General features: G+C 34.9%; 1 protein-coding gene across 1 annotated transcript in view; it reads right to left on the bottom strand.

The window, feature by feature from the left end:
* The window catches only part of CEP128 (centrosomal protein 128), a 445779-nt gene that overhangs the window by 327978 nt on the left and 101120 nt on the right, over positions 1-16681 (bottom strand). Inside the window, exon 10 of the mRNA XM_067030654.1 lies at positions 7988-8074. Coding sequence (XP_066886755.1) covers positions 7988-8074 — 87 coding nt within the window. The remainder of the gene's footprint in view (positions 1-7987; positions 8075-16681) is intronic.

Genomic DNA, 16681 nt, shown 5'->3' with positions numbered 1-16681 from the left:
GGTAATTAAATAACAAAAAGTGAACCAGACCAGAATGCAGGAGGTCTTAGCTCTAGTCAGTTCCATCTCAATTATGACCCCCGTTTAAATCTCTTTTCCTTAGGCCTCCTTTCTGTCACTTCTAAAATAAGGATTTTATTATAGATAATCTGAGATCCCTTCAGTTCTAAATCATTTTAATGTAAATTCTAAAGCAGTTTTTTCTTTAAATTACTATATGTAGTATCATATGAACTAAATTAGAATAAAAATTTCAGGGACCCAATGACTCAAAGTATATTTCATCCAATTGGTTATTTTTTATATTCTTAATATTCTTATATTCCTAATAGTTCCAATATTCCTAACATTTCTAAAAATTTTAATCAGAATAAGATACTTTAAATTTCCCTAATAATATTGCATTAGATAAGTATCCACAGAAAATGTGCCAGTTAGGTGACTAAATACCCTACAAAGTCAATGTGCCTAGCTTACCTCAAGCTGAAAAATATAACAGGATGTGAAGGGGAGAAGAATATGCCACTCCAAAATATGCCTCTTTGGCACAAGTATTATTCTGAGCTGATGGCAATCAAAACCCAACAGACTCAGGAAAAGCTTTTTACCTTCCCCTAAATCGCATTTAAAAATTTAAAAAGGAGGTCTGTACCAGAGAGAGAGCTGTTACCAAAGATAACTTTCTATATCTGAAAGACTTCTCTGCACGGCAGGGCAAACATTTGTTTACCATACATATACTCTTCTCATCTTCCTGTGAACTGTGTTCCTCCCCTTTGAAGCCCCAAGCCCCTATTCCTTGCCTTAGTTCAGGATGGTAGATAAGCCTCAACTGCCTGGCTGTCTTTAAGTCTCATATTTTTATGGGGCTCCCATACATACAAAATTAAACTTGTTTTTCTCCTGTTAATCTGTTTTGTGTCAATTTAATTATTATACCAGCCAAAGAACCTAGAAGGGTAAAGGGAAAATTATTTTTCCTCCCCTACAGATAGGATACTTTTGTTAAAAATCCAGAGCTTACATATGCTGGACATGTTTGCACTTTGCAATGGTAAGGTTGTTTTGTGAAATCACAAATTTATATTAAGATGTTATTAAGTGCTTTGATTTGTAATAGTTATCCTAAATTATCATTTCATTTGAACAAACTACTATCTATACATTAGTCTTTCAGAAATTGTACATGTGGAAGGTTTGACTATTAAGGATTAGCATGAGGGAACACTGTGGTGATGGAACAGTTCTGTATTTTGACTGTCACGGCAATAAGATTGAGATTCATGAGATAAAACTGCATAGAAGTACACACACACAAACACACACTCGACACACAAATGAGTATACACATAAAGCTGGTGAAATCTGCATAAGCTCTATGCACTGCAACAGTGTCAATTTCCCGGTTTTGATGTTGGATGGCAATTATAGAAAATGTTATCACTGAGAATAACTGGCCCATGGTACATTTTGTTTTGTAACACCTATGAATCTATTATTATTTCAAAATAATTTTTTCATCCAGTTATATAAGTTTTTTAAAAGTGTGCCTGCAGCTCAGAAAATAACTATCACATATTTTTAAAAGTACAGGTGACCCTTGAACAACATGGGTTTCAACTGCACAAGTCCACTTATACATGGATTTTTTTCACTCATAAATACTACAGTACTATAGGATTGAATTCACATATGCAAAACCATGGCTAGAGAGAAACTGCAAATATGGAGAGCTGACTACATGTTATACTAGGATTTTTGACTGCACAGAGGGTCAGGGCACCTAAGTCCACATTGTTCAAGGGCCAACTGTAAATCAACTATAAAGTACATGTGAAAGCAGAGAATCCACACAAAATATTATCTAACCTGTTCTCCTGTTTCTACAAATAAATAAAAAGGGAAGAAATTGCACTGAAGGCAACATGGTTTCAAAATCTACCAGGGCCCATACTGGTCATGTTTCCTAGGTAATATCAGCATTTACAACTCCCAAAGAGCAAACTTGATGACTTGATGTACCTTGCTTACCACCATAAAGGCAGCATGGATGCATCATGCAACTTTACATAGGTTGGTGAAATAAAATAAAGGAGGTAAGGGTAGATAGAAAAGGCAATACGGAGTAAAGAACATTATATCAGAAGCAAATTTTTACTTCATCATTCATTACCTTGGGCTTGGCCTTTAATCTACTCATTTTCAAATTGAAGAGAGTTGTTTTGCCTCTGAGTTACTTTCTAGCTCTAAAATGCTACGCTCTATAGCCTCACAGACATGAATTCATATCAAAGATACTTAATATTTAATGAGAATAGAGGATTTTTCAGAACTAGGCTGGTAACTGTTCCTATCTTCTATAACAAAAATGAATAGATGCAAAATACTCAACCTTTAAACAGCAGGTCTTTTCCAACCCTACAGTAAAGTCAACCTCTTTAAATGTTCTCCAGCAAGGAATGGTCAAGTTTAATTTGCCTCTAGAAAAGAAGAACGGCCAGGAGACAAGGTAGCGAACTACCTGTGTATGTTTCCAAGAGCAAGTAGCAGAGAGTGGCAGAGCCCTCAGCCAAGTGACTCCACATCAAAACATAAAGACTTCACTGCACTCTAACAAATAACCTCAGGGACACTTTCAAAGGTACTCAACAAATATCACTGGCCCCAAACAGCATTACTCTTTAAAAGTTAATTTTCAAAGGGGAGACAGCAGAGCAAGAAGAACTACAATTCTGACCCTGTGGAAGGAAAACCACATTCACAGAAAGACAGACAAGATGAAAAGGCAGAGTACTTTGTACCAGATGAAGGAACAAGATAAAACCTCAGAAAAACAACTAAATGAAGTGGAGATAAGCAACCTTCCAGAAAAAGAATTCAGAATAATGATAGTGAAGATGATCCAGGACCTCGGAAAAAGAATGGAGGCAAAGATCAAGAAGATGCAAGAAATGTTTAACAAAGATCAAAAAGAACTAAAGAACAATCAAACAGAGATGAAAAACACAATAACTGAATGAAAACTACTAATAGAAGGAATCAATAGCAGTATAACTGAGGCAGAAGAATGGATAAGTGACCTGGAAGACAGAATGGCAGAATTCACTGCCATGGAACAGAATAAAGAAAAAAGAATGAAAAGAAATGCAGACAGCCTAAGAGACCTCTGGGACAACATTAAATGCAACAACATTTGCATTATAGGGGTCCCAGAAGGAGAAGAGAGAGAAAGGACCCGAGAAAATATTTGAAGAGATTACAGTTGAAAACTTCCCTAACATGGGAAAGGAAATAGCCTCCCAAGTCCAGGAAGTGCAGAGAGTCCCAGGCAGGATAAATCCAAGGAGAAACACGCTGAGACACATAGTAATCAAACTGACAAAAATTAAAGACAAAGAAAAATTACTGAAAGCAACAAGGGAAAAATGGCAACATACAACGGAACTCCCATAAGGCTAACAGCTGATTTCTCAGAAGAAACTCTACAAGCCAGAAGGGAGTGGCATGATATATTTACAGTGAAGAAAGGGAAGAACCTACAACCAAGATTACTCTACCCAGCAAGGATCTCATTCAGATTCGACGGAGAAATCAAAAGCTTTACAGACAAGCAAAAGCTAAGAGAATTCATCACCACCAAACCAGCTCTACAACAAATGATAAAGGAACTACTCTAAGTGGGAAACACAAAAGAAAAGTACCTACAAAAACAAACCCATAACAATTAAGAAAATGGTAATAGGAACATACATATCGATAATTACCTTAAATGTGAATGGATTAAATGCTCCCACCAAAAGACACAGGTTCACTGAAAGGATACAAAACCAAGACCCATATATATGCTGTCTACAGGAGACCCACTTCAGACTTAGGGACACATTCAGACTGAAAGTGAGGGAATGGAAAAAGATATTCCATGCAAATGGAAATCAAAAGAAAGCTGGAGTAGCAATACTCACATCAGATAAAATAGACTTTAAATAAAGAATGTAACAAGAGACAAGGAAGGACACTACATAATGATCAAGGGATCAATCCAAGAAGAAGACATAATAATTATAAGTATATATGCACCCAACATAGGAGCACCTCAATACATAAGGCAACTGCTAACAACTCTAAAAGAGGAAATCGACAGTAACACAATAACAGTGGAGGACTTTAACCCCTCACTTACACCAATGGACAGGTCATCCAGACAGAAAATTCATAAGGAAACACAAGCTTTAAATGACACAATAGACCTGATAAATTTAATTGATATTTATAGGACATTCCATCCAAAAACAGCAGATTACACTTTCTTCTCAAGTGCACACTGAACATTCTCCAAGACAGATCACATCTTGGGTCACAGATCAAGCCTTGGTAAATTTAAGAAAACTGAAATCATATCAAGCACCTTTTCGGACCACAACACTATGAGATTAGAAATCAATTACAGGGGAAAAAAACATAGAAAACACAAACAAACGGAGGCTAAACAATACGATACTAAATAATCAAGAGATCACTGAAGAAGTCAAAGAGGAAAGCGAAAAATACCTAGAGACAAATTACAATGAAAACATGACAATCCAAAACGTATGGGATGCAGCAAAAGCAGTTCTAAGAGGGAAGTTTACACCTATACAAGCCTAACTCAAGACAAAAGAAACATCTCAAATAAACAATCTAACCTTACACCTACAGGAACTAGAGACAGACGAACAAACAAAACCCAAAGTTAGTAGAAGGAAAGAAATCATAAAGATCACTGCAGAAATAAATGAAATAGAAACAAAGAAAACAATAGCAAAGGTCAATAAAACTAAAAGCTGTTTTTTTGAGAAGTTAAACAAAACTGACAAACCTTTAACCAGACTTATCAAGAAAAAGAGGGAGAGGACTCAAATCAATAAAATGAGACATGAAAAAGGAGAAGTTACAACAGACATTGCAGAAATACAAAGCATCATAAGAGACTATTCCAAGCAACTCTATGCCAAAAAACTGGACAGCCTGGAAGAAATGGACAAATTCTTAGAAAGGTATAACCTTTCAAGACTGAACCAGGAAGAAATAGAAAATATGAACAGAACAATCACAAGTAATGAAATTGAAACTGTGATAAAAATCTTCCAGGGGCTTCCCTGGTGGCACAGTAGTTGAGAGTCCACCTGCTGATGCAGGGGACATGGGTTCATGCCCCGGTCTGGGAAGATCCCACATGCCGCGGAGCAGCTAGGCCCATGAGCCATGGCTGCTGAGCCTGCACATACAGAGCCTGTGCTCCGCAACGGGAGAGGCCACAACAGTGAGAGGGTACTCCCCCCCAAAAAAAATCTTCCAGCAAACAAAAGTGCAGGACCAGATGGCTTCACAGGTGAATTCTATCAAACATTTAGAGAAGAGCTAACACCCATCCTTCTCAAACTCTTCCAAAAAATTTCAGAGGAAGGCACACTCCCAAACTCATTCTATGAGGCCACCATCACCCTGATACCAAAACCAAACAAAGATAGTACAAAAAAAGAAAGTTACAGACCAATATCACTGATGAACATAGAAGCAAAAATCCTCAACAAAATACTAACAAACACATTGAAAGATCATACACAATGATCAACTGGAATATATCCCAGGGATGCAAGGATTCTTCAATATACACAAATCAATCAATGTGATACACCATATTAACAAATTGAAGAATAAAAACCATACGATCATCTCAATAGATTCAGAAAAAGCTTCTGACAGATTTCAACACCCATTTATGACAAAAACTCTCCAGAATGTGGGCATAGAAGGAACCTACCTCAACATAATAAAAGCCATATACAACAAACCCATAGCAAATATCATCCTCAATGGTGAAAAACTGAAAGCACTTCCTCTAGGATCAGGAAAAAGACAACAATGTCCACTCTCACCACTATTATTTAATATACTTTTTGAAGTCCTGGCCACCATGGCAATCAGAGAAGAAAACGAAATAAAAGGAATACAAATCAGAAAAAAAGAAGTAAAACTGTCACTGTTTGCAGATGACATGATACTATACATAGAGAGTCCTAAAGATGCCACCAGAAAACTACTAGAGCTAACCAATGAATTTGGTAAAGTTGCAGGATAAAAAATGAATGCACAGAAACCTCTTGCATTCCTATACACTAACAATGAAAGACCAGAAAGAGAAATTAAGGAAACAATCCCATTCACCACTGCAACAAAAAGAATAAAATACCTAGGAATAAACCTACCTAAGGAGGTAAAAGATCTGTACTCAGAAAACTATAAGACACTGATGAAAGAAATCAAACATGACACAAACAGATGGAGAGGTATACCATGTTTTTGGATTGGAAGAATCAATCTTGTGAAAATGACTATACTACCCAAAGCAATCTACAGTTTCAATGCAATCCCTATCAAATTACCAGTGGCATTTTTTACAGAACTAGAACAAAAAAATCTTAAAATTTGTTTGGAGACACAAAAGACCCCGAATAACCAAAGCAGTCTTGAGGGAAAAAAACGGAGCTGGAGGAGTCATACTCCCTGACTTCAGACTATACTACAGAGGTACAGTAATCAAGACAATATGGTACTAGCACAAAAACAGAAATATAGCTCAGTGGAACAGGATAGAAAGCCCAGAGATAAATCCACGCACCTATGGTCAACTAATCTATGACAAAGGAGGCAAGGATATACAATGGAGAAAAGACAGTCTCTTCAGTAAGTCGTGCTGTGAAAACTGGACAGCTGCATGTAAAAGAATGAAATTAGAATATTCCCTAACACCATACACAAAAATAAACTCAAAATGGATTAAAGACCTAAATGTAAGACCAGAGACTATAAAACTCTTAGAGGAAACCATAGGAAGAACACTCTCTGACATAAATCACAGCAAGATCTTTTTTGATCCACTTCCCAGAGTAATAGAAATAAAAACAAAAATAAACAAATGGGACCTAATAAAACTTAAAAGCTTTTGCAAATCAAAGGAAACTACAAACAAGATGAAAAGACAAACCTCAGAATGGGAGAAAATATTTTCAAATGAAGCAATGGACAAAGGATTAACCTCCAAAATATATAAACAGCTCATGCAGCTCAATATTAAAAACACAAACAATCCAATCCAAAAATGGGTAGAAGACCTAAATAGACATTTCTCCAAAGAAGAAAAACAGATGGCCAAGAAGCACGTGAAAAGCTGCTCAACATCACTAATTATTAGAGAAATGGAAATCAAAACTACAATGAGGTATCACCTCACACCAGTTAGAATGGGCATCATAGAAAATCTACAAACAACAAATGCTGGAGAGGGTGTGAAGAAAGGGGGCCCTCTTGCACTGTTCATGGGAATGTAAATTGATACAGCCACTATGGAGAACAGTATGGAGGTTTCTTAAAATTAACTAAAAATAGAATTACCATATGACCCAGTAATCCCACTACTGGGCATATACCCAGAGAAAAACGTAATTCAAAAAGACACATGCACCACAGTGTTCGTTGCAGCACTATTTACGATAGCCAGGTCATGGCAGTAACCTAAATGCCCATTGACAGATGAATGGATAAAGAAGATGTGGTACCTATATACAATGGAATATTATTCAGCCATAGAAAGGAACAAAATTGGGTCATTTGTAGAGACGTGGATGGATCTAGAGACTTTCATACAGAGTGAAGTAAGTCAGAAAGAGAAAAACAAATATCGTATATTAACGCATACATGTGGAACCTAGAAAAATGGTACAGATGAACCGGTTTGCAGGGCACAAATTGAGACACAGATGTAGAGAACAAACGTATGGACACTAAGGGGGGAAAGTGGCAGGGATGGTGGTGGTGGTGGGATGAACTGGGATATTGCGATTGACATATATACACCAATATGTATTAAATAGATAAGTAATAAGAACCTGCTGTATAAAAAAATAAATTAAATAAAATTCAAAAAAAATGTTAATTTTCAAAATCTTACTTTACTCTTTTCAGTTTCACTTTGTCTTAGCTTATTTTTCATTACTCCCTCATTCTCCTCTGCTTTAGCTTCTTGTTTCTTCAATGCCTAGAAAGAAAGACATGGGAAAATCAGTATTATTCCAAAATACATATAAAACTGAAAGACATTACTAGGATCTATTAAGAAAAGGCTGAGGAAGATGATTATGAATTGTACAAAATATACACAGGAATTACAACCTGCTCATTCACTGAAGTCATAAGATCACTTCATTGGGGGTCAAATATAAACAACTTCCCGATCTACCTAATCAAGTTCCACTTAGTTTCACTTTTTCCCATCTTTAGGAATTTTGTAACACATTTAGAGAGCTTAGACAGCTAACAGTTTTCTTGGAAACAAACAAATTGTACTGCCTGCCGAAATAATCGTATTTAAAAGTTATATTATCAGTTCAACAATTTTGACACAATACCTAAAACCAGTTCACTAGTTTTTCAAATTCTGAAAAAACATCAAGGTAGAAACATGCTTGTTGCATCATTATTACATACATGACATTTTATCACAACATATAACTGGCTCTTCGACCATACTTTCCCTTAGAGCAAAGAAAATCATTCTTTTCTACATTTTTTCCCTCTTTAATAAATTGGAAAAAAAGGAACTTTAAGAAAATACAAATTTCAAAAGTTAACCACATAAGTGTTTGTTTTGGTTTGTTTCTATGTTAAAGCAAAATTAAACTTAAGGAAAAAAATTATATTAAGAGCAACCTTTCATAACATTTAAAAGACATTCCATTTGTTTAAAAAAAAAAAATTCGACACTTAGCATTTAGACTTAAAAGGTGTATGTGTAGAGGCCATCCAAATTGAGAAAAGCCAAATTTCCACAAGTCTTTTCCAACAAGTTCTATGATGCTCAATAGAAAAACTATGTTTAGGCAAACAGCAAAACATGTTAAAACTGTTTTGATGCAAGTATAATCAATCATATTCCAATTTCATTAACTCACATATCCACATATATCTCCAAAGTGCATATATAGGCATATATAAAATAACAATGTCCCCCCTACCCATGAGATTACAGCTCCCTCTGCATGGCTCCTGCTCTCACTAATAAAAAACAATTGAGTAAAAAAGCGGAGAGACACCATCAAAATAAAAAATAATTTTGGTTTGAGTATAAGTAATATAACAACACTTTTATAGTGTTTACTTTGTCCAGGCATTCTTCTTCTTCTTACATATATTAAATAAACACATTACATATATTGAATATATACATTTAATCTTTATGATGGTTCCATGAGTTATGATTAAGTCCATTTTATTAAGAGGGAAGTTGGGGTTACACGGAGTTGAATAACTTGCCCAAGGTCATTCACCAAGCTCGTGACAGAGACAGGACATAGACTCAGGCTGTGTGCCTCTTAACCATTGAATGGCACTGCTTCTCCACGTTGAAACAATAATATCAAGCTTACAGGGTGGATATGAAGACTAAATAATTTGATACTTGTAAAGCATTAAAATATACAATAAAAGATGACTATTATGATTACTAAATTGTTAACAACTGATAAAGTATTACAAATCATAATGCTTTTCAGGTAGCTATCAAATGATTTTGATGTTTATTATTTGTTCTTTACTGTAGCCTAAGTGGAATTTGTAATAATATTTACTTAGGTATGTATAATCTAGTCAGTTTTGGCTGGTGGGATGTGTTTATAAATTTTTCCTGAACAAAATTATCCTAGAAACTTGAAAATGACTGCTGGCACCTTCATTTTTTCCATGCTTCCTCGGTCTAACTCCACCTAATATGTGTGTGTGTGTGTTTCTGTGAGAGAGAAGGAAAGGAAGAGGGAGAGGGAAGGAGAGAGAAATATTTTTTAAAAAGATATGAATTGTTGCTATATTTTTCATCAATTCATTTTACAATATTTGAACTATCTTATTCCTCAACATCATCATTCAACCTCACCCCGTCACCTGTTTTTCTTTAATGAGTTAAACTTAACTGGTTATCTTTTCAATATTTTTTTTCCAGTTATGTCATATACCTTTTATTGCCAAGTATATTTTTCATATCAAATATACATTTGCAGGTTCTCTAAAACTTAATCTAGTGCTAGTCTAGAAGTAAGTTACTGTAGAAAGCATGCTGCTGTTTTCTAAACAAACAAAATACTATTTTTTTTCAAGGCTCATGGATTCAGTCAATATTTTTTCATTGAACTAAAAACCAGCCTGGGTTTTTCCACAGAGAGGAGATTATGAGGAAGACTTCCTCAGGCAGTTGATAAGTTTCATCAAACTGTAAATAGTCAGCCTCCCATTCTGGATTCAAACTCCTGGGCAGAAGCCACTCCAAATGAGTATGCAGTGAAGGCTCACCCAAACCCGGTGACATCACTTGAGGCCATAAGCAACTTCGAACAAGATGGGCTTGTCCCAAATATAAGAGCCATTCACTTCCAAAGCCAAATTCAAAATCTACCTTGGAAGACTCTGCAACCTTCAAACAGTAGCTGCTAAGATCCTTCCAGTGTGATTCTGTACATCTCTTCGTGTTCCAAGTTGTTTCCACCTGTGTCCTCTGCTTACTGAGGTACGAGAAACAGAAGGAGTCACCTGCTAAGCTTTTACAACTTGACTTAACTGCATGCTTCAACTCTAGGAGTTTAACTTACTAAGAATTTAAACCCCCAAAATTCTCCAGTGAAGAAATTTTTCCATTTTACTAACTGGAATTAATCCATTTCTGTCCCTTTCTCACGAGTTCCAAAACTTACATTTTAAAAATCCTATTACATTTTACGTCAAAAAAACAAGAAAGACATATTAACATTTCCCAAGTGTTTACATACTTAATTTTGATTAAGTCTATTAAAATAGTAAAATGTGCTTAATTCATTTATATGCTTATTTTTACTTAGATAGACATTCAAATAATCATTGTTTATCTAGAGGTTTACATTTCCAAAGAGTAAATAAAAGATTTGGTGTCACTAAGGTGTAAGCTTCAGAAGGCCAGGGACCTCATCTGTCATGATCATATTTTAACTCTACCACAATACTTGGCACATTTTAGGTGGTAAACACATGTTATCGAATGGATAATAAATATCCCTTTATAATTCCTGAATAACAACTTCACTTTGCAATTGGCCAATTCTGTTCCTCACATATATGAAAGTTTTCCAGATTTCTCCCATCCTTCTTAACCACCATATTTTCTCAAGCACCAGGCTGTCTTTCTTTCTGTAAAAACAATTATTATGGTGTAGTGATGTTGGAAAATAAATATTTACTTGGGGGTTTAAGTCAAAGAGTTAATAACCCTTTCCTGTTTTCACAAGTCATCATTTTAGTCTTTTCCTTAGAAAAAAATCCTCTGAATAGGTTTAAGTTTTTTTATTTTTTAAATAATTCAGATTTACAGAACAGTTGTAAAGACAGCTCAGAGTTCCCATATACTTTTCACCTAGCTTCCCCTAAAAGTTAACATCTTCCATAACCACGGTAAGTTTATTGAAACTAAGATGTTAACACTGTTACAAAACCAAAAGCTACAGACTTTACTCAACTATCAAATGTTCTTTTTTGTTCCAAGATACTTCAGAACAGCTTGTCTCTTTAGTCTCCTCCAATCTGGGAAAGTGTCTCAATCTTTCCTTGCTTTTATAATTTCAACACTTTCGAAAATACTTCAGGTATCTTCAAGTCAGGTATTTTGTAGACTGTCCCTCAATTTGGGTTTTTCTGATGTCTTCTCATGATTAGACAAAGCTCAGAAATTTGGGAACAGAATACCACAGAGGTAAGTACTGTTCTCAGTGCATCACACTGGAGGGTACGTGATACCAACATGACTCAGGACTATTGATGTTAACCTTGATAGTTTGATTACGGTAAGGTGGTGTGTGCCAAATCTCCCTGCCATAAATTTAGTATTCTTTCCTTTCCAAACTCTGTTAGAAGCAAGTCATTAAGTCCAGCCCAGACTCAAAGGGAGAAGAATTAAGTTCTACCTCCCAGAGGGAGAATATCAAATATGTGGAACTATGCTAAAATCACTAAAGTAATGAACAAATATTTTGGTAGATAATTTGAGGCTATGCAAGTATCCTTAAAGTTTTACCCACCAATTTTAGCTCAAAATGAGACCAACCATAACATTATCAGTACTTTTTTGGCTTACAAACTTTTCCCCCATCAAACCTTATGCCTAATGCAACCCAGATTCCTAGTAAGTTAACTCATTGCCCAGTGCTCACCACTAAGTAGAACGCTGAACCCCTTCGTATTCACCTCCAGATAACCTACTTATGCCAAAAACGTTAATGAGTGATGTAGAATTTACGTAAGACCGTATCAGTGGATGGAGTACACTCATCAAGTCTCTATGTAATCCTAACTCTCCTGTGCTACTCCACTAACTAGGAATTCTCCTTCTCCCCTGTTCCCCTACATCATCTTCAGCTTCATTGTTTAGTTTCTTTGCAGCTTCTGGACCTTCCCAACAGGCTTCTAAATCTCCCTCCCCGAGTTACTCCGAGCAGTGCCTCTATTCCAGCTCTCAATTTTGAATGTCGACACTGATTACCATGCCCAATACCCCACTTTCCTCACCACACAAAGAAAAGACCTGTTACCAGGATCCATTCCCCTTAAAGGGCGGTTGAGAAATAATTATTTTCATTCTCATACTAATAGATATTTAATCTTCATTTCTTATAATTAGTATAAATATTAGTAATTTTACTTGATGTGAAAGGAATAAAAATAAACAAGCTGAATTTTAATCAAACTGTGTTTTCTAGTACATGGAATTATGCCCTATAAAAACATAGTTCTTCTGAAAGTCAACTTTTTTTTTTTTTAATTTGAATTTCCATGCATGAGCTGTTGAATAAAAGAACCTCTAATTCTCTTGGATATCTAAAATTTTGAGATAAAATTTCCTTTCCTCTGAACTTTCCACCTTGTACATCTGACCAGTTATTTATAATATCACTTTTCCAAAATAATATATGCTTCTACTGTAACTAATACTCTAAGGATAAGTAAGTCTTGGAAAATTGAGGCAATGAGAACTTGAATTCTATTGTTTTCAGCAGAGGAACAAAAGTGAGGTACTGAGGAGCAGCCCAAAGCAAATTACTATATTTCCACCTTATCATTTAGAAGAGTCATAAACTTTAAACAAACTATAACACACCTATTAATTTTAAACCTACCTATACAACATAAGCCAGTAAACAAATAACACACAAGCAATATTCTAGCCCAGCACACTGAACCTATTTTCTATATTATCTAGTTTAAAATGAAAGACAAAGAAAGAAAATCTAACTCTTAAGACCTAGTAAATATAATGCACTTTAAATTTCGGAAACACAGGTAACAGTCAATGAGAAATAGTTTCAAAATTAACTAAATCAAAATTACAAGTCATTTCTTCAAACCTTAATAACAAATTTTAACTCATTTACTACCTTTTTTAAGTGTGTAAGGCTGCACTGGATTTCTTTTCCATTTGACTTAGATCAAACAATTTAGAATTATATTAAAACTGACCCAATAAAAGCAACTATAAAAAGAGGAAAAAAATCACATGCCAATGAATTTCTATTACTATGTTATTTTGCTCTTTAAAGCTTGTTTTTTTCTTAAAAGCAGTTTAGCTATAAAGCTATCATGTGCCCTGCTCCTGGATTCAGATTGTCTTCTACACATTTAAGATCACAGCAACAACACTGAGCCTTAATAGAGGGTCCCTGGAGCACATTTAAATTTCTAATAACAACAATTTTTCTTCTTTTCCTTAAGTGTGCCTATTTCCATTAAAAAGATTAACATTGAGTATTGTACTACTGCAGTTCTTTAGAGGTAGATGATTCGGAATTCTCACAAATATAATAAAAAAAAAATACAGCCTTTCCTTTTAAAGAGTAGGGGAAAGGAGAAAAAGAAAATGTTTGTAGACCTCTCATCTGACCATAAAAACTCCCACAACTTTGACAATAGGCATGTTTATCAAGAGGCTCTAAAAAATAACACACTCAAAAATGTAGAACAAATAGGGAATTAAAGGCCCTTTGTCTACTTTAAATGGACCAGCAAGCTTGGGTAAGAATGATTGAGCTGGAATGAAATAAAGGTCACATGTTAACACCCACACAGGCCACTGAAATTTCCAAAACAACAAAAAAAATTATGAACATAAGCTATCCTGTCTTATCCTAATCACTCAGCAGCACTACAATTGCATGCCTTTGGTCACAAGAGCAAGAATATGTAGATGATTCACTGGTAAACCAACAGGACTATAGAAAAACAAGTCTGTGCTCATATTGAACAATAGGTCTGTAATATATTAAAGATACAAACTTTTAAGTCATATTTTTTCTAGTAACAATAAAAAGTGAAATAGTCATGTTATTGAGAATTATAAAAATAGTTGCTCTTAATATATATATGTATATACATATATATATATTTTTAAGACTATTTTTTTAGAGCAGTTTTAAGTTCACAGCAAAATTGAGAGGAAGGTACAGACAGTTCACATGCATAACCTCCCCCATTATCAACATCCTCCAACAAAACCACCACCTTTGTTACAAGTGATGAACCTAAATTGATGCATCATAAGCACCCAAAGTCCATGGTTTACACAGGGTTCACTCTTGCTGTTGAACATTCTATGGGTTTGGACAAATGTGTAATGACATGTATCCATCATTATAGTATCATACAGAGTATTTTCACTGTCCTAAAAATCCTCTGTGCTCCACCTATTCACCTCTCCCCTTCCTACCCCATCTCCTGGTAACCAATGATGTTTTTACTATCTCCATATTTTTTTTTCCAGAATGTCATGCAGTCGAAATCCTACAGTATGTGATCTTTTCAAATTAGGTTCTTTCACTTAGTAATACTCCTTTAAGCTTCCTCTATGTCTTTTCATGACTTCACAGTCATCTATTTTATAATCATTCTTCATGTAGGTACAAAATAAAAATCAGCAAATATTTTAAGCTTCACAATATAGTGATATTCTAATCCAAATTAGACCACATAAGCTATAAATTGAAGTTGTAAGTTGTCTATGTTTATGTATTTTAAAAAATTAAATAGCCTTAAGGACATGCTATATTTCAAATCAAGCAAAAACATTACTAAGTACTCAGTATGTATAAAACACTGTAATTGGAACCTGACTTAACTGGAATTTTTTTTAAGTATAAAAAGCTGGTGTCCATTTCCAAAATTCTCTTCTGTAAACCTAAATCACAGCTCCAAAACCAAACATCAATAGAAAAATACGTATTTTGAAAAGGAATATATACGTATAATACAGCAGAATTTTATTGCTCATAACTAGTACTATTCATTTAAATTAACATAGATTTTATTTCTGTCAAGTTCTGTGAATTTCTAAATTTTGTTTTTTCCTAAATCAAGTTAGAGATTCCTCCCACATGAAAACTAGCTAAAGTCATGGAAAATTTTAGCCTTTAAGTTCATCCAGTTGGGGATTATCTGTGCCAACAAAAACCAAAACAAAACAAAACAAAAAATTAAGTTCCTTTTCAAGGCAGAAAACAATACATTCATATTCTAAATCCCTGAACCAATATCTCAGAAATAGCTAAGTGATTGTTACTTAAATTATTCAAAGAAATTTATTTTTCAGGCATAACCAAGGAACAAAAATTCCATACCAACATCTACAATTTTAAAACACTTTAATAAGTGAAAGTAGAACTGTGTGACAGAAGTCCGAAGAGAATCCAATATTGATCATCACCATTACGACACCATACAGATTTTGGGGATATCAAAGGGAGAGATTCTAAAGACTCGCTGCCAGCTGAACTATGTGTATTTTCCAGATGAAAGTGGTAAGCACATAGTGAGTAGAGTCACAAGTTGCAACCATCCTGTTTTGCAAAGGGTAGAGTGATATCAGGTATCATGTGGTTAAGTAAGATTTATCAGTAGTTAAGTACATTGGTATTACTTCTGATGGTAAGTGTAATCCTAAATAATGTTCTTTAAAGATACCTGAGGTTTTGAAACATAAAACTCAAAGCTTCTCTTTGAGAATGGCCTAGATGTCTTTTTCTTTTTTTTTTTCTTTCTCCTTCTTCTTATGATAAGGTGATTATTATTTCAGGAATCCAAAAAGCTTTATAGGAATTATTGTGGTAGAACAGATGGGCACATATTACTGACCTATTTTCCCTGATAAATAAATAAACTTATTGGTTCTACTACGTCCATATTTATGGAGTCTGTGACTGGTTAGGGCACCCTGTGCCAATGAAGCCAACCAAGGCCATGGGTTCAATCACCATGAGAACCAATTCCCTTTGCTCTCTTCCATGGCCATAGCCGTTACCCTAAACCTTAGCCAAAGGCCACACGGAAGACTAAGCAGGCCAGAGACCATGGATGAATCAGGGAAAATCCATTACCATGACTATAAAAAGCACGCAAAAGTAAAACCCCTATTGACTAGTGTCAGGATTTCGTTCTTCAAACGTTATTAAATTTGCCAATCTGCAAAACAAAACCTTAATTATTGCCAACAAAGTTGGTATGCTGAAAAGACATGTAAGTCCTTTGACTTTTTTAATTCAAAAGCAACAATGGTAATGAGTATTATTCTCCTAAATGCCATTGCTTT

This window comes from Kogia breviceps, chromosome 3 (genome assembly GCF_026419965.1).
Source record: "Kogia breviceps isolate mKogBre1 chromosome 3, mKogBre1 haplotype 1, whole genome shotgun sequence".
In the NCBI taxonomy this organism is placed as follows: Eukaryota; Metazoa; Chordata; class Mammalia; order Artiodactyla; family Physeteridae; genus Kogia; species Kogia breviceps.
This window is presented reverse-complemented; position numbering and strand designations above follow the sequence as displayed.